General features: G+C 40.1%; 1 protein-coding gene across 1 annotated transcript in view; it reads left to right on the forward strand.

Moving 5' to 3' along the window:
• kif20a (kinesin family member 20A) overlaps window positions 1-19,869 on the forward strand; it is a 31,550-nt gene that overhangs the window by 10,022 nt on the left and 1,659 nt on the right. Inside the window, exons 9-18 of the mRNA XM_079586595.1 lie at window positions 63-174; window positions 2,564-2,638; window positions 2,840-2,983; window positions 3,494-3,662; window positions 3,767-3,913; window positions 4,446-4,585; window positions 4,711-4,813; window positions 6,824-7,073; window positions 7,337-7,428; window positions 19,136-19,273. Coding sequence (XP_079442721.1) covers window positions 63-174; window positions 2,564-2,638; window positions 2,840-2,983; window positions 3,494-3,662; window positions 3,767-3,913; window positions 4,446-4,585; window positions 4,711-4,813; window positions 6,824-7,073; window positions 7,337-7,428; window positions 19,136-19,273 — 1,370 coding nt within the window. The remainder of the gene's footprint in view (window positions 1-62; window positions 175-2,563; window positions 2,639-2,839; window positions 2,984-3,493; window positions 3,663-3,766; window positions 3,914-4,445; window positions 4,586-4,710; window positions 4,814-6,823; window positions 7,074-7,336; window positions 7,429-19,135; window positions 19,274-19,869) is intronic.

A 19,869-nucleotide genomic window follows, 5' to 3' on the forward strand; every position in this document is an offset into this window, starting at 1 on the left:
GATTTAAATATATATCCATTTCCAATTTTAATTATATTGAATCATTCATGTCCTTCCATTAGATCTGACCTGGATTCAAGTACAAAGTGCAGAAGAGGCCTGGAAAGTGCTTAAAGTTGGACAACGCAACCAAAGTTTTGCCACGACTCACCTAAACCACAACTCCAGCCGCAGGTACCTGCTTAATGTCATCATACCCATTAAACCGTCATAAGAGCAACAGTTATGCTGTAAAAAATTCACTCTACTCTCGTCTAAATGCATGTTGTTGATCTTATTGTAAACAATTCATCCATAGGTTTCATTTTTAAATAAGTTTTGACCTAATGTTTAATTATAATGTCACAACTAGATCTATCAGTGAAAATAGCCATTTCCACCCAAAGTTGCATGCAAAATTGGAATATCGCATAAAACATTTGCAAATAAAGCCATCCCATGTGTTTAACAGAACAAAATTGGGGCAAAATATCTAATAAAAATGTGTTGCTGCAATCGGGGAAACTACTGTGGATCTTTTTCCTACCTCATAAATGATTTGCATCTTAGAGCACGCAGATGAAATACAATAAACGCTGTCATGTTTGAATTGGATGACTGGCGTTGGGGAACGCAATCATGTGAGACACTTCTGGGAGACATTATACCAAATAATTCTGATGACAGACATTGCGCAGCAAGCTCAAATGTTGGTTTGATCATTCTGCAATGAAATTGGTGATGATGAGGATACGATTGGATAACTGGACTAACCAGAGGACCAAAGTCATGTGAGTTTTTTGTTGCGCATCAAGGGATTCATTAAGTAAACATGTTTCCATCGTAGTTTGTGCATGTCTTATCGGATGAAAAAATGTATTTGCATCAATTGAGTGCATACAGTTCTTTTTAATACGCATTTTTATAATGTATGCGCATCTTGATGTTTCCACCCAGCGTTATCCCTTCAACGGTTGGATAGAAACATAGCTAATGACAGTCTTCTCTCTACTTTTTTATGCAAGACTTCTGCAAACATTTAGTCCTCTTAAACCCTGTTCCTGCATGCTCACGTTCATCTGCCTCAACTTTGAGAGCCAAACCCACATCTCAAAATCCAAACAACAACCGATAAACAGAACCAAGTCCCGGCCATTTCCCCCCTGCCCCTGATCTGTTACCCTCAGAAAGTATGTCGCTATGTTTCATTGCGACTAAGGTGCGGTCAAATATAGGCTACTGTTCTGAAAATGTTCTCGGGCAAAATCCAGTCTTTTCAATAGGAATCTACACAATTGGGAATTTTGCAATAATCGGGATTTCCCCACACCAAACAGCAGGTCCAAGTTGGTCATGTAAGTTAATCACGTTAAACCCGAGCGGCAACCTTCCTGTCTCTCTTAAATCCAACACGGAAGTGACAAACTGCAATTCATCGACTGGGCGCTAGAGACAGGCTCCAAAAGAGAGTCAATCTTAGACCTCATGTTAAAATGCCCAACTTTACAGCAGAATTGTTTTTTTACAGCCTGGTGCAAAAAGTGGTTTTGGTCTATAGAGCTAATTTTGCCCTTCATGACAACTGTGAGGGGGGTGACTTTTTTTTTTTAAATACAACTCTGTTTAAATTGTATTAAGCCTTAAAGTTCTGCATAATTAAGGGCGTGGTCACTTGAGTGACAGGTGGATTACCGCTGCTGTCACTACTAGCCGTTTGTCTGCTGTCTGTTAGCAGTCACGTCACCTCAGCTAATCTTGCCTCTTTGCCCATTTTCTGTTATCCGGGCCGACTCCGCCCACTTTGGGCTTAAAAAATGCACTTCATAAACCTACGGATGACGTCACGGACACTACATCCATATTTTTTTTTTACAGTGGTTAAACCGCAGAAACCTGCTTGGTTTGAAAGTGACTTTTCTGTCAGCTGTGCTTCAAACACCACTCTACAGACAATCAGAAACGCAAGCTCAGGTGAAAAATGTAGCATTTCGCTGCATTCCAAATAAGTTTGGTGAATTCGCATCACGTGAGGACGAGTGACCAGTAGAAGACTGAACTCTGTCATCTGTCTTTTTTTTTTTTTTTTACGGTGGTTGAAATAAAATGCTGTGTGGAGTCAACCAATCAAAATGCAGTGTGAATTCAAGCAATCAGCATGTTTAGCGCCCAAGTCCCACCCTCAAAAGTTCCCGAACTTAGAAAGTCCCTGCTCACGAGGTAGTACCTTTTCAGAGGGGGACATTTTTTTACACGGAACTTCAGACCCTGGTTCCTAAGGTCAAAACACAGAGTACCACCCTAAAGTTCCTGCGGTGGAAACGCGTCTTTTGTTGTGTTGAATTCATGTTTGTAAAAAAGCCGCTGCAGCTGCAGTGTCCGAAGAAATTTCGCAATGGCCAATGTCTAGTGATTGTGGCTTTACTCTTCTGTCCCAATCAGAATCTTTTCATTATAAATATTTTTTTACATGCATGCAAGTTTACATGCATTTAGCCATTTATGTATGCAATACATAAAACAAAATTATAGTTTATTAAATTTAAAAATAATTGAATCATGTTGTGTATTTTCTTTACATTTTTAGCCACAGTATCTTTACCATCCGTGTTCTGCATGTCAAGCCTCAAGCAGAGCTGGGACAGCCGACCAGAATCAGCGAGTGAGTCTTTCCACATTAACTGTGTGCTTCTTCATAAGTGAGATTGTTGTTGTTTTTGTAATAACAGGCATTTTTGTAATATCAGGCATTTTATTGGTGTATTGAACTGAACCTTTTAGAATCACTCTGATGATTTAAAAGATAGTCGGCTGTTCAGTTCTCTAAAGGATTTAATTTGGAATTCTCTGTTACTTCCGGCAGGCTCTCTGTGTGCGATTTGGCGGGGTCCGAGCGCTGTAAAGTCCAGCAGAATGGCGAGAGAATGAAAGAGGCAAACAACATCAACACCTCTTTGCTGACACTGGGACGCTGCATCAGTGCTCTGAGGCACAATCAAACCAACAAGTGAGTGTGAAACGCTTCACAGTGTAAATGAAAGTCATGATGGTACACTACTTGTCCAACAACTGTCCAAACCATTATAATGCTTTTCCACTGCATGGTACGGCTCATTTAAATAGTACCACCTCGATTGAGGTTCCAAGCGTGCCATACCGATACTAACATGTGACGTGCTAACACTGCAGATCACTGATTTGTCAGAATCGTCACTACCAGCGTCATTGTATTTGCGACCCAAGACACCAAACCCGTTAGAAACAAACTTTGTCTTGCAGTGAAAAACATGCAGAGAATCAAGAACAACATTCCATCAATATGCTCCTGTGTTTGTGCATTTGTTTGTCACGTTTACGATGATGTCACGGCAGTAGAGGCAGCGCAACTATAACATCAGTCTATATACCAGCCATTTTGAAGCGGTACTTAACTGCAGTGGAAAAGCAAAACAAGCTGAGTTGTACCACGCAGTGGAAAACCGCCATTATTGATGTCATTGTTCTGTCATTGCCACAGGTCTCGTCCCCCGCTGGTCGTTCCTTTCAGAGACAGCAAGCTAACCAGGGTCCTCCAGAGCTTCTTCTGTGGTCACGGGCACTCTTGCATGGTGGTCAACATCAACCCCTGCGCCTCCACCTACGATGAAACGCTCCAAGCGCTCAAATTCTCTGCCATTGCCACACAGGTGAAAAGATGCTTCTTGCTCTTAAAAACGTTTTTATCTTTCTTCTTCTGGACACCAACCGGCTTTTAAACAATGTCCATTTACAAATATCTTTCATATTTCAGCTGGTACATGGGCCGTGCAGCAAGACTCGTGTGGCGTACATCCTGTCCCTGCTTCGCGAGCAGCCAACTCATCACAACGACACCACTTTACTGGAGGAGGATGAGGACAGTGATGAGGAAGGAGACATCACCATGTTTGATCCTGATGTAAATCCATTTTAAATTGGTTAAGATAATAATTGTAATTGTTAATGATAACTAAAAGGACAGTTCACCCAGAAATTTAATTTCTGTAATTTACTCACCCTTATGTTGTTCCAAATCTGTATGACTTTGAAACACAAATTAAGACATTTTTAATGAGTTTTCTGTCCCTCCTTTAAAAGTCCAGGGAACCAAAATGTAAAAGACTTTCTTGTTTTTTTACAATGCCTTCATGACCTTTCTGGATCTTTTAACCTCTCAGGTTTCATTGATTAATCTTTGAAACCCATATTAAGTTATTTTCATGTGTTTCATTAAGTTAGTCTCATGTGTTTGGAGTTTTCATTCTCTGTAGAAAGTAAGTGTAGAAAATCACTGACTGTTGACTAGCCTATATGACTGGATGAATGACTTTCTATTTCTTTGTGAATGTCTCAGAAACCCTATTTACAAGAAAGCATAAAAAAAATCCTTCTTAAACCCTACTGATAGTGAAATATTTCATAATTCAGCTGGATTTGGTTATGTTGGGCAGGCGCTCCTAAAGGCCATCGATGTTCTGAAGCGCGAGGTGCTGCGTCAACGGCAGGAGAAAGAGGAACTCGAGGCCAAGGTTCGAGAGGAGGTCTGCACTGAGATGATGGAGGTCATCAACCGCATGCAGCATGACTTCAGGTACCTAGTGCTTCTATGGATAAGGGAAAGAATCTATACCTCTAGTGCGTATATATGTACTGTAATGCAATATAAAGTTATTTAGTTGTAAATACAATGTTTTAAGTTCCTCCCTTGTCGTGCAGCGAGACACTGGAGGGCGAGAGGGATCTGATGGAGAAGAGATGCGAGAACAAAATTAACAACCTGAAGAGCAGCCTGAAGAACTATTACAGCCAAGAGCTAGAGGTCAGTGGTGTGAAGGGAGCAGTTACACTGACAATTCAACCAAAACCCTGTTTACACCTGATATTAGCATCCATTTTATCCGATTTATTATTAATAATAATAACACAATTTATGAAATGATTATTTTAAGGTTTAGGGTTGTGCCAGTAGACGATAGTATCGTGTATTGACGATAGTCAGAGATATCGCATATGGCTGATGCCTTTGACGATATCAATACGATAATTGGCATGTTTTCCCTCTAATGTATTAAATTATTATTAATGTTGTTTTTATTATTATCCAGGGTCCCCGCGGATCCTTAAAAAGTATTAAAAAGTCTTAAATTCGATATTTAAAATTTAAGGCCTTAAAAAGTCTTAAATTCTTATTTTTACTTATGAAAAGTCTTATTTTTACCTATGAAAGGTCTTAAATTTTAGATGACACTTTGACGACATATCTAAATGCTTTCCAAATGAAAACGATCTAATTAGCGTACGTATTATTTTTATTATTCCATCTTTGTGGATTTGCTTGTTCACGTGACAATTCGCGTCATTTACGGCAGCGTAGCCTGCGTCCTGCACGCGAGAGGAGAGGATAAGAGAACGAGTAAATGTCAGTTCAATAGTTCATTCTTTGTGTTTAGGATTGTCTATGAACTATGATGATATTGTAATCATTGTTTTAACTACGTACGAGGCACCGCGAGTTCGAGCTGACATCGCGTTTGTCTCTCATGCTTGCTTTCACTGCGTGATGTGTCAGTGCAGTTATAGGTATGTCCCCAAATTAGTTTTTGTCTTATTATATTTATATCATATTATGTTGTTATATTAGAATATCACGAGCAAGAGTGCCGTTTTCCTGTGCACAATTTATACAACAGTTAAATTAACAATAAAGTTAACATTGTGTGTTACTTTTTATATTGTCAATATTGTTTGTTTCCTCCTTTATTTCGCCGACGAGAATTTCATAATGAAACTGTAGTCCAACAGACAGCGATTCTTTTTTTAAAAACTGAAATCCGCGTTTTGAACGAATCATTTGATTCAATGAATGAATCGGCCGTTTGAACAAATCGGTTGAATAAATGACTCCAACAACTCGCTTATTAAGACAGTGACTTACTGCCACCTATTGGCGGGTTTAGTTTCATATTTAAAGTACCCTTTAATTAAAATGTTAAAATTATAAATAATTTCATATTTAAATCTTGAATAGCTTTATTTATGCAATTGCAAATGAAGTGTAAATATAGTAATGCCAGTTCGGATGCCGCTTCTGTGTCTGCAAGGATGGATTTTAATTTAATTATTTAATTTGACAGTGGTACGGTCTTATTCTAATAGAATTTAATTTGAATGTTAGAATTTGACATAAAAGGTGATGCATACCTCTAAATACGTTTAGAAATAATTTCCATATTTAGGTGAAAATGCCCCTGGAAATCAATGTAAGGTGGCAAATATTGCCCCTTAATAAAATGTTTTATTTCAGTCACTACTGTGAACTGACCACTGCACAGATAGAATATGTTAAATATGAATATCTTTGTGAGTCTGCTGTCAACAACAAACCTAATGGTACCAGTACAAAATCAGTAAAATATCATCTAATTATTATCAACAAAACGTTGAAAATATCGAGATATATTTTTGTTAATATTGCACACCCCTAATGTACGGTATTAATTTTTATTTCTTCAGGTCTTAAAAAGGTCTTAAAAAGCCTTAAATTTGACTTTAAAAAATGTGCAGATACCCTGTTATCAGGTTTGCTAGTATTATCAAATTAATATAGACCTTATTCAGAGATGCACCATGACTGGTATAAATGCTAGGCTGTGAGGGATAGACCGTGTTTTCAATAGCATCCGCTGTAAAAAGTTATATTAACTTTTATTTATTTGTTTTTAAATACAACTTTGAGAGTGAACACTATTTTCCAAAGCTGATAATATATGGATACAGGACAGATTAAAAGATGTGATCTTGATAGTTTTGATTTGGTAATTTCTTGAAGGAGCGAGATGATGAGATCAGAGAGCTTACTGCTGCTCTTAAGGAAAAGGAAGAGGGCAATATTGGCCCAGCTCCTGTTTTCTCACCTATGAGTGATGTCAACGGTCCCCGGCGCTCACGGCGCCTGGCTTCAACACACAAACGAGAATCGGATCATGAGAGCGTGGAGCTCATGCAGTGTAAAGCCGAGCTGGAACAGTGCAAAGCTGAGCTGGACCTGAAACAAACGGAACTGCGCCTGAAAACACTTGGTAAGTTTTACATTTACATTTATTCATTTAGCAGACGCTTTTATCCAAAGCGACTTACAAATGAGAAACAATAGAAGCAATTAAACTAGCAGTAGGACAATGTAATGCTATGACCCTTCACAGTACAATCCAACGCAAATTTTTTTTTCATTAGACATGTAAAATTCAGTCTTTAAACTGTTACCTAAACTTTTCCATAGTTAAAAAAATGTGTTTACCTGACTGCACTTTTCTACAACTACTGAATCCACACTCTTCTTTAGAACTGAAGCGTTTCCAGGAGAACCTCCCACTGACGGCCATCACAGGCTCCCTGACAACTACAGCTGAGCGGAAACTGGAGGAGGGTCAGAGGGTCAGTGCTTGTGTTTCTCATTGGATGTGATGTGTTGTTGTGAATTCCATTTTTAGGTTTTCAATGGTTTTGCAGTCAAATTTATTCTGCAAAACTTTGCATTAAAAAAATCCAGTCATTTCAAAAGGCATCCACTCAAATTCACCATGTTGGCCTAGCTGCTTGGTTTCAACGTGGTGTTTTGTGCATCGCTACACTCAATGGACCTTTTTTTCCCCTGCAAAATTTTAATAATGTGACTGCACCTCAAGGAATTTGGCAAATTCTGAAATAATCAACAGCAGGGCTGTACAACTAATCAAATCATGAAATGAACTAGTTTGACTATTAATATGTTCTGCTTGTCTCTGGCCCTGTTTGCACCTGGTATTAAGATGCGTTTTGGTCGATCGGATCACAACAAGTGGGCAACACTAAATACAGGTCTAAAAACGTACGAGGTCTAAAACGTTTTGAGCTTGTCCACTTTTGACCACTTCCAGAGGGAGTCAAATACATTCGACCAGATTGCTTTCGTAGTGTAAATGCTCATGTGGTCGAATGTGTTGGCCACAACTGACCTATTGCGTAAACATTATGGGAAGTGCTCTAGCCAGATGGGATTTAAACTTTGGCGGAAGACCTAAGTTTTGTTTGAACACGAAAAACATACCAAGTGTTGACTCAATAACTACAACTGTTATCAGACAATAAACTCTTTATTGTTCCATCACATTCAACACAGCCAGTCTCCCTCTCATACAGGGTTTCCGCGGAGTCATAAAATGTCATCAATTTAATAAGAAGAATTTTAGGCCATAAAAACGTCCGGATTTTCCATACAAGGTCATAAATTACATTTAGCCACGTCTTAAATTCATATGCACGTTCATTCATTGGTTCTACCTAGTGATGCACCGATGTGAATGTGGCCGATAACGATAACCGATATTAATATTGCTGTTATGGCCGATACAGATATTTACCGATGTCGATATCTCTGTATAGAAAACACATTTTTATGATAATCAAATAAAGAGCTATTTTCCAAAACACTTTTTTTAACTTTTGTAATTTATTTTCAGAAATGACTGATATTGGGCACCTTTACCTGTGTGTACCAGACGCGATGCGATAAGATCCAGCCACAAATAATTTGTCTGTCCACTCTAGCTGCGACGCTGCGTACAAATCAATCAAAACCCAGAGCCAATCAGAACAGCGTGTGGGCGGGCTCTCGAGTCAAGTGCACAGCACCAGAGAGTAATCTTGACGGCAATCGCAAGAAAATGGATAAGTAGCTACATAATCAAATTCACAAATATTACAACATTTAAACAGCATTCAAATACATAGGCTACTGAGTTACTAAAACAATCTTTGTCAAATAATACATTTGTTTCTTCAGTTTGAACGTTCTTGTTTCCATTTGTTTAATTTCAAGATCTGAGGTGAATTATACATTGTTGCTTTTACATCTACAAAGCTGGGAGCACTAAATGATATTCAAAGTCACATGACACGCTGTTAACATGAAATAAAGCACATAAACAGTGCCTGAGATTATCATTGCCACACGTTGTGTTTGTTCCAGCGCGACGTCGCAGAAAAATTGAAACCGTTTCTAAAATAGAATCGTCGCGTGTCGCGGCTGGTTAGGAGTGGACATAAACTCTGATTAACATGGAAAAAATACCTTTTATCGCGTGTCGCGGCGTCGCGTGTAGTTAAGACACGGTGTAATGACTAGTTCGCGCGCCCACAATGAAGTGCACGCCCCTACACACAAACACGGGTTCAAACCTCGCTCCGTCCAGCACGGGAGATATAACAAATGTTGATCGTGTGCCCACTATAAAGTAGGCTACGCACCACTACATATAAAGTGGTTCCCACAGTATCAGTTATTCCCCTCGCTCTGACGAGAGACGTGATAAAGGGTGCACCCTCTGTAAAGCACGCGCCACAGGAGCGCTGTTCACAGCTGAAATGCGCTCGTGCAAAAACAAACATCCCCGCCCCCACACGCACGTCAAATACACAGGAATGATAATCGGCCTGTTTACATCGGCCCTATTTTGACATCGGAACGATACCGATGTGTAAAACAATGACCATATCAGCCGATATTATATCGGCGGCCGATATATCGTGCACCACTAGTTCTACCATTGCATTTCCCCCCCCTGAAAATGCGCCAAAAGCGGAATGGAAAAACTCATTTGAACCGCGCGCCACACGGACCGTTTATCTGCTCGGCTCAAAGTCCAAACGGCAGCGCAGCGCGAGCTCACTAGAGCAGACGCGTTAACTCTGATCGCTCTCGGTCACGAGATCCAGTGAGGAACGCTTGAATTCAGCGAAGAACACAAATGTCTCAGTGATTTAAACCAGTTTAAAGGCAGTTGAAACAGTGCTGACGAACAGGAGAAACACTGTGCGCAGCGATACAGTCAGAAGCTTTTCCGTCTACAAATTACCATTATTTACCATGGATTTACTATAACGTTAGCCTATTAATATTAACTGCACCATGTGGGATTTACATATTGAATTGTATTATATTATTATTGTAGACAATGTATTAAAGGACTAATGGAATATAATTACAGTATTTAAAGGTGGGGTATGTGATTTGTAAAACGGCTGGCAGATTTTGAAAATACACAACTCAAATGGTCCTACCTTCTTTCCTTTGACTCCACCCATTCAAAGAACATGGAGGAGGGGGGGGGGGGGGGGGGGGAGAGGGGGGATAATACAACCGATTGATTGACGCACTTACTGTCCAATGATTCTAGGTGGTCTTGGAAATGATTGGCTGGAGTTTTTCGAGTCCTGCCCGTTCCACAGATGATTAAATTGCTTAATTTTGATTTCAGTGCTTCTAACTCAGTGGCTGTACGTGGGTTAGGAATAGGATTTTAAGTGATTTTGAAAAAATGGCCAAAAAAGAGAATTACATACCCCACCTTTAATAATGTATTTAGGCTACTGTTTTTCATACATTTCATGAAGATATCAAAGTCAACACAAACCTGTTTCAAGACTTGACCCCATTAGCACATGCAGAAACTAAGAAATTAGTTTTCCAACAAAGATATTTATTTTGTTAAGGACCTAATGTCAAATGTTTGAATGTTCTACAAGTTTGGCAAGTGTTTGTCATGATATGTTCTGACAATAAAGAGTAGGCCTAGTCTAAAACGACAATTAACGCTCTACAACTTTCACTTAGGAGCAAAAATATGCCTTTAAACTTGAAAGAAATAAAGATTTGACATTTATCGTGATAATTATCTATATCGACTAATATAAAAGTTATTTTTCGTAATTCGTGTAGGTCATAAATTAATCATAATGGTCATAAAAAGGTCTTAAAAAGTCTTAAATTTGATTGACTAAACCCTGCAGAAACCCTGTCATAGGATGCCAGACTGAACAACTCCAAAAGAAAAACACGCTAACCCATAAAAGGTGCTCTTGCACATGCGCAGTAAAAGAAACATAGCTTAACTTTTTTCTTAAAAAAAAAAAAAAATACTGTTAAATTTGAATAGCATTACTTATTATTATTATAACAGGTTAACTTAAGTGCTTCAGTTTAAATTATTAGACATTGACAAAACATTAGCAAATCATTGTCAAATCCATTCAGTGCCGAAAATAGCAAACACCTGTGCTGAGTGCTTTCAGAAGGCCAAGTGCAGATGCACCCTTTTTTGTCAAGCAGTTAGCTTAGCTGCTCTTTAGTGGCTGAAAACCAGATCTGCTGAATAGTTAGTGTATAAGCTCCTTCACACTGCTGATTTCTAGGCGCAGTCTCTTTTCGCTTACAGATTTTGGTTTGAGAGCATGGAGAAGGGAATGATTGTCTTTTACACACACAATAGGCACATTGATGCATGAGCCAGTGGTAATCTCAGAGTATAGTGTAGTGAGAAAAACTGCAGTGTCAACTCCATCTGCAAGTGCCAAAGTCTCTCCTGCTAAGGTACTCCATACAACTCTCCTGATCCGTTTTGACTGCCAAGATATAGGTGAAAATTTTCCATTTTCCCCCATAAGCACGATGAAATGTCCACCCTGTGTGCCACTGTCCGGAAGATTTCCCATTGAGGAATCACTGTACACCACCAATTTAACAGAACTGTTTTCCCCTGTGCTGGAACCTCAAAATGACCTCTTCTGATTTCAGTTTTCTGTTAAGTTTATTTGCACAATGCAGGGTCTGAACGGTAGCATGCTTTGTGTTAGATGCCAACATGGATATGTCATATATTATGTCCGGTCGGCTTTTCCTGGCGACCCACAATATTTGTCCAATCTTTGATTTTAGCATGTCCATCTCGACGTCTGTCAATGACGCTTCACTTTGGGTTGCTCTGGTGGGGTCCACTGGGATGGGTTTTTTATGTACGTTCCTTGTTGTACTTGTATTTCATTCTCCTTAGAATGTACTATTATTCCAATGTAGCTGAAACTGTCATGTTCTTCCCATCCGACTTGAAAGGCAGCTTTCAACTGAGGATGAAATTTATGGTGAATGCATCTGTACCACCCCAAATAAAGTCATCCACATGTGACGCAAGAATCCCCATCACCTTGCAGGAATCATCCACCCAGTAAAATACAGCTGGATCTACCTTTGACACTGTAGCTCCCAGTTGTTGCATGGTGTCTTTCACTCTGTTATACCAGAATAAAAAAGCATCTGTTAGGCCATAAACAATTTTTTTCAACTTCCATATGGTTCCTTTGTTCTGCACTTCTTGTGGTGGGCGAATGTAAATATCTCTTGTTAACTCTTTGTCTTCACCTTGTAAAAAGGCTGCTTTAAAGGGTAACTAAACCCCTGGTCAGAGCCTGACTCCACCCACTGGCAATATTTGAAAAATGCTGGAAAAGTGGGCAGAGCCCAACGGACGAACCGAGGGCGGGGCTGAGCGGGTGATTGACAGACCCGCAGTGACGCAGTGATTGAAAGCTGCTGTCAGACTCGCTAAGATGGAGAGTGACTGGAGTGACGCAGCTTTGCAACAGAGCGGTCATTTAAAGTCGAGGACTTTTCTCCCCCACCTTCCCCTGAAGTGGAGGAATTGTCTGTGGACACAGAGCTAAAACCATATCAATTCGAGCCGCTAGCTCAAACTGCGGTGTAGCATCGCATTAACTCCCGCATCGCGATCGGCATCCGATGATGCTAGCGAAGCAGCCGCGCAAGAGAGAATAGGGCCAGTATCTGAGTGGATTATTATTACTATTGACCTCCGTTAAGCATATTTTGCCGCTATGTGAAAAAAAATATCCAGCAAAACGCGCCGGCGGTTGTGGAGTCCATGCAGGAAGAGCAGCATTTGGCACACAAGTGCATGCAAACACTGGCGCCTAATTTCCAAGTCTGGTGGAAAGTTATACAGTCCAGCAGTGCTGTTGCAACCGGCAACACTACACCTATACCAGCCTAACCACTGTACTAAACACAGATAAAGCTAATGCTAAAAATCTACACTATCCTAACTGATGCAATACTATGCGACTAACTAACTATGCTTCTAACAACTATGCTAATTAACTACCTAGGCTACACGAAATAATCTAAATAACTATATAAATGCTATGCTAACTAGATGCTAAAATACGCTATCCTGATAAATTTCCCACTCCTGACTCACTCAGATGTTGACGGAACCAGATGCTTTTATACCAGGGGCTCGCACAAGGGCGTGGCAGAGTAGCGTCACAGAGTACCCTACGTCAGAGAGTACCCCTACTTCAGGAGATTCCGTTTAACCTGAAGAGGGCAGCACTCAGACGTTTTTACACCATATATTTGAAAATTAAAACACTTTATATTCAAATGTTAAAAAAAGTACTCGAATCAATGAACAGCATTTATGAAGCTCCATTCTTACAGATCATTAACTAAAAAAAGTTGGTTCAGTGTTTAGTTACCCTTTAATGTCCATGGAGTTTAGCTGCCATTTATTTTGACATATGACTGCCATGATCATGTTTAGAGACTGAGCACATGTAGGTGAGTCTTTGGGAAGGTCTTGAGTGTTCATTTCTTCACTTTCGGTCTCCTCCAGTTTTGTTTGTGGGTCATGGCACACTTCATATGCACTTTCGGTCTTGTGGACTTACAATGGCTGCCGCATGTCCGTTAAGTCAGTGACCGTGAGACCGTAGGGTGTTCCATTTGTCATTTTAGCTCTCAAAAGGGTGCTCGCGGTCGATTTGTGCCCTCGATGCGCACTTTTGCCGAGCCCGCACTGATGCGAGCTCCGCAGCAGACTTCTTCCACAGTCAAAGCGGCGTTACGTCACGAAAGTGCGGACTCAGAGGAAGACTGCGAGTGCTTAGGGTGCCATTTGGGACAGGCCCTTAGTCTAGACTGATGCACTTAAACATAGGTTCCACCATGCCTGACAAATACAACCACACTATCTTGGCCTATGACCACACCTGGACCTTTCCACTCATTACAATCTACTCGCTTTTATAATACACTTTGTCCCCCGTTTCATACCTGTCATCAATGGGCCGTAGTTGCTTACGAAGGGCTCTTCTAATTCTCTCTGAGCATTTGGCTTCTGTGAATGCTGTTCTCATTGCATGTAGTGTGGTGATTTGTTTAGCTATCCAACTACTCATACTTGTTTCCAGAGCTTATCGGTGAGGGAAGATTTGGGTTCTGCCCAAACACTAACTACGCACATTGTGCATGGAGTTCTTTGCCATTACTGCCCAATCTAGAGCTGTCTTCCAGTCACAGTTGTTGTCCCTCTTCAGTTTCAGCAAAATTTCAGTTAGGGTCATATTGTGCCTTTCAACAAGGCCATTGCTTCATGGACTGTACGCTGCCATTGTTTTAATTTCAAAGTTGAACTTTTCAGCCATGTCCTTCATTTTGTATTTCATTATTAAATTCACTTCCATTATCACTAAACCGTCTGCATGGGAGACCATGAACACTTATCCAGCAGTGAATAAAGTGCTTCACTATCTCTTTTGGGATCTTTGTGGGGATACTCCCTGCACTGAAGCGTGTGAAATGGTCAATAGCATGCAAATACCATACTCCAGGCTCAACCTCATGTAAAGCCACAGTCTCAATATAGGCTGAGGCTATAGGCAAACCCACCACAGGCGTTACAGTTTTTAACAATGTTCTTGTTCTTGAGAATTGTGTTGCTTTCATCATCGTGATTACCCGAGCAGACTACCGGTAGTCATTTTTGCAGTCCATCAGCTGAAGCCTGTGTAGTTTCAATAGGACTGTCTTCTTTTCTTTTGTTGTCATAGCAAGAATTTCATTTTCATTTTGTGTCTTGTTCTCACTTGTCTCCTTTTCATCTGGATGACTGTCTTCTCTCAAATTCAAACAGTAATGTCCTGAAGATATTACTTCAAGTTTAACCGGTTGTTTAAACATCGTTGCTTTGTCATGTGCAATGTCCAGAACTGCACTTGCTCTTTTCAATGAAGTCTTGCTTAAAAGCATCGGTATTTCTGCAGGAACAACTTCTGTCTCTATTTTGCATCTGGTATGTTCTATCCTTGCTGGAATGGTAACTTTCCTTGTGGAATAAACAACCTTGCCATCACCAAATCTGAAAGGTCTTACACTTTGTCATCTCTTTTCAGTAACTCACTCTGTGGCAGCCCACTTGTGGCTAACCACTCCTCAAGCCATTTTTCTCCACACACTGTTCTTGTACAGGCTGTGTCAATCACAGCTGATCCTAAAGCCTCCACTATGAAAATTTCTGTGTTAGACAAAGATTCATTTGAAAACAAAGTGAGGTTACATTCTTCAACGTCATCTTTTAGTCCTTCATCGTTTGTCAGTCTTACATGTTCCTTTTTATTTGGACAGTCCTTTACCCAGTGATGTGTGCTTTGGCAAATTGCACATTTCGTTATTATTCCATATATATATCGAGGGGGTTTGTGCCTTGAGCTATGGCTTGGGGTTGTTGTGTAGTGTTTGACTTGTATCCCCGAGTATCTCGTGTAATAGGCAGTGTCACTATCTGTGTTTTGCAGTGCATTGCCGCCCTCTCGTGGTGAAGTAACATTATCCCAAAAAATTATTTTCAAGGCTGATTTCATATCAGTGAAAGAAACGCTAGAGCAAGCTGGAAGTGCTAACTGTTTATCTTTAACAGTTTACAGGCAGTATGGAGTAGCTTAAAGGCTAGTACGGCATCGGGAAGCTCCATTTTGAAATTACGTAGCCTGTTTGAACTCGACAATGTATTCCACCATAGAAACCCCGCTCTCTCTAGTGATCCGGTCAAACTCGGTGTACGCCTCATAGTGCTGGTCTTTTTCTTCTTTTAAAAACACAGTCCAATTTCGCTATGGGTGTTTGCATTTTGGTGTCAGCACTCCAATCCTCAGCGGAAATTTCCAGAGCACTGTCCCTTGCTCTGCCCGATAGTGACAAAGTAACTGCCAAGGCTTGTTTTTTTTATTTATGTCCAGGTCAGTAACACGTCTCCAAATTTCAATCTCATTTTTCCAACTTTTATAGGCCGTTTTCTCGTGAAACGGTGGGTGATTTTAGATTTGTAATTCCCAGCAGCAGCCATCCTCTGCTACCAATGTTGACTCAATAACTACAACTATTATCAGACAATAAACTCTTTATTGTTCCATCACGTTCTACACAGCCGCTCTCTCTCATAGGATGCCAGACTGAACAACTCCAAAAGAAAAACACGCTAACCCATAAAAGGTGCTCTTCGCACATGCGCAGTAAAAGAAACCTAACTCGCCACCAAGTAGGGCTGAACGATTTTGGAAAATCTTATGCGTTTTTTATTTTATGATCTTTATCTTCTGTATTATTCAACAAAGACAAGTAATAAATCATTGTATAGTATGGATGTGAATCTTTAGGCACCTCACAATCTGATTCGGATTCTGGGAGTCACAATCTAATTCCAAAACGATTCTTGGTCTACTTTTCTTTTTTCTTAAGTATTTCTAAGTTTTATTAATATGATTACTGGTCAATTTACGTTCCTACTCTCACCTATCGTCATGACCGAAAGGACAAAATCCCGGATACAGGCGGCCGAAATGAGCTTTCTCCGCAGGGTGTCTGGGCGATCCCTTAGAGATAGGGTGAGGAGCTCAGTCACTCGGGAGGAGCTCCGAGTAGAGCCGCTGCTCCTCCACATCGAGAGGAGCCAAATCTGAGGTGGCTCGGGCATCTGTTCCGGATGCCTCCTGGACGCCTTCCTGGGGAGGTGTTCCGAGCGTGTCTCACTGGATGGAGACCCCAGGGAAGAGATTGTCTCCCGGCTGGCCTGGGAATGCCTCGTGTTCCCCCGGAAGAGCTGGAGGAAGTGTCTAGGGAGAGGGAAGTGGGCATCTCTGTTTAGACTGCTGGCCCCACGACCCGGCCCTGGATAGGCGGATGATGATGATGATGATTAATAATTCAAGTTTTTAAGTACTTTTTAAAATAATTACACATTAAATTAAATTATTAAAACTATTGCATGTTAAGAATTTTTAATATCGGTAGCTAATATAGCTTCAAAACATAAAAGCTAGTAAATAACATTACACGCAATAAAGTGCAAATTTGAGTTTATCTAGCGTATATGGTTTCCTTTCAAAAGCTGTATTTTTGTTTTTTTATTACTGATGACATCATAGACAGCGGGAGATCCGATAAGCTGCGTTCACACCAGTGATGCGCGGGTCAATGTATAAACAACCCGCACCCGACCGACGTTTTCAACTAACCCGCCCGCAACTCGGACCGCAAAAAAAAAGAAAGAAAATATTGTACCCGACCCGCTTCCTGACCCGCGTTTTTTTAAAGTAGCCTAAATGCTCATCGTAGCGTCATGGGCCATGGACGGAGGAACTAGGGATGCGCATTTTTCTGAGTGTTGTATGATATAGGCTTGATTTATTCATTTATTTCGTTTCATTTTCTTAACAATTAAGATGCTACATGTTTATCCAGTCTAATCGAAGTGTGTGTCTCTCCCCCGACTTTCCCAACAAAAATCCCGCCCCCTCTCAGCAAATACATAAAACTGACATTACTGAGCTATGTGTTTAAAAGTAGCCTAATAAAATGGCACAATGTCATTGCTCAGTTCAACGTATTGGGAAATCGGGCATTTTGTCCCGCATCAGCTTTTATTCAAAAGTTAATAACGCGCTCAACATTCAGGTGAATAAGGATTTCCCACTTTCATCTGCAGACTGAGCTCGTGCGTCATCCTCGCGCAGTTATTCAGCCAATAAAGTGTAGACCTATGTATTTCATAGAACATTGTGTCTAGTACTATATCAATTACAAAGGTTTAATTGGCATCTTTATTTCAAACGACCCGATCGACGCTCTTCACAAAATGCACGTCAGCATTTGAAATTGAAAGCTGCCCTCTTGTCAGTGAGTTTCATATTTTTAAATGTATAAGCCCAATGCATTCCAAAAGACATACATGATGCCTTCGTAAAGCATTTGTAAAGATTATACCGGCAGGTGAGAACACTCTGCAAGCATAACATCAATCAAAGCACGTGTTTCTCGCATCGCATATCCTGTGCAATGAAGCCTGCGAATGTCCATGTAATTTACTTCAGCTGTTCCGAACTTTATGAAAGATTATTTTACGGAGTGTGTGTATAACTGGAAGCAAGCAGAAAACGCACGCAGCGTCATCGCTTAAAAACGAAGCTCAGAATCGTTGGAGAAAGAATCTTTTCTCCCACCCCAATTGTATAGTATGACCAACACAATATTAGATAGATTTACATAAACTGTTCTTTCCTGTAGCCCAGGTCTCTGGTCATGTTCATATGTAAATTGTTAGAGCTTAATTCGTCCATTAGATTGAAAGATCTGTAAAAGCTCTTACATGTACCCATCATACATAGACCCTCCCCTCAAAGAAATCAGGACAGAAGTGGTTGAAAGTGGACAAAAGAGAGAGATTAAAACATTGTGTAAATTGGAATGTGTCCCTTGTCTACTTGTGATCTGATCGACCAAAACTCATCCTAATACCAGGTGTAAACAGGTCCATGGAGTCAAAGAGTGGCACAGATTGGCCTTCTTCATTTACTCAAGCATGCGTGATGCTCGTGGTGTTTTCTGTGATTGCCGTCTCACTGTCTAAGGACAGTCCACGTCAACTTAATCTCCAGAGCTGCTCTTCACCAGCATTTCAACTGATACTACTGTCAAATACAGCACAGAAACTCAAATGTCTTCACTAAAACCTGTTGAAATACATTAGGCTACTACTGTATAGGAAAGCACTTGTCAAATGAAATGTTTTTTAATACATTTCTATTAAATGTATAAAACAGAATTCAGAAATATTAAACCGGACAATACTGAATTTAGGGAAAAAACAGATTTCATAGGGCCCTAACCCTGTTAACTTTATAGTAAATGTAAAGTTCATCAGTGCACAAGATTCAGTTTGTTAACTTTAATGCATTAGGTATCATGAACAATGAACAACATTTTAAAGCATTTATTAATCTTGGCTGATGTTCATTTATAAATATAACTTTTATTATTTCACGTTCGTTCATAATACATTGGGTGAAAATGTTTCTAGCTAATAAGTGTTCTTGTTGTAGACTAAGTCCCTCCAGGAGGCGCTTGATAGAACAAATGCAAATAGTCAACAGTGGAGGAATAGACTTGTGCCGTGTAATGAGTGTGTTTGGTGTGTAGAACCTGAAGCAGCTGCGGATGGAGCTTCAGATGTTGGGTGTGAAGCTGCAGTCGGGAGAAAGAGCGTGCTGCCGTAACACAGATGGAGAGAAACTCCGTCACGCGCTCTCCTCAGCAGACAGCAAACTCGCCAAACAGGTAATGAACACAACACACTTTCAGTCACGCCACGTTTACCTAAATTCACCCGACATTCAGAGTTTGAACATTACATTTAAAGGGGACTATTATGCTTTTGTGACTACCTTTCCTTTAATGTGTAATTTAGCATTTATATGTGCATCTAAACAATCTGCAGTGTTACAACAATGTACATTTATAAATCTTGTAAACCTGTTCTAGTAGACCACCTGAACAAAATGATGTAGCTGTGATTTAATATCACTTATATTAATCTGATTGTAATAAAAGGGAAAAATAATGTTTTTTAGCTATTCAATAGGGCTGGGTATTGACACAAATTTCATGATTTGATTTCGATTCACAAGCTTACGATTGAACTCGATTAATTTGGATATCAGGTACAGTACATGGCAATTTTCCTCAAGGAAAGAAAAATCTCAACTAATGCTGTAAGCTTTACAGGGAGTTGGGACTACATTACTATAATACTGAAGGTTTAAATGGACTGATTTGTATACAAACACTTAAATTGCACAAGGAACTTTATAATTGCATGTTTCTAGTCCAATTTGTTTTTTGAAATCGAACCATTTAAATGGTGGCTTTCATAA

This window comes from Phoxinus phoxinus (genome assembly GCF_949152265.1).
Source record: "Phoxinus phoxinus genome assembly, chromosome: 17".
Lineage (NCBI taxonomy): Eukaryota > Metazoa > Chordata > Actinopteri > Cypriniformes > Leuciscidae > Phoxinus > Phoxinus phoxinus.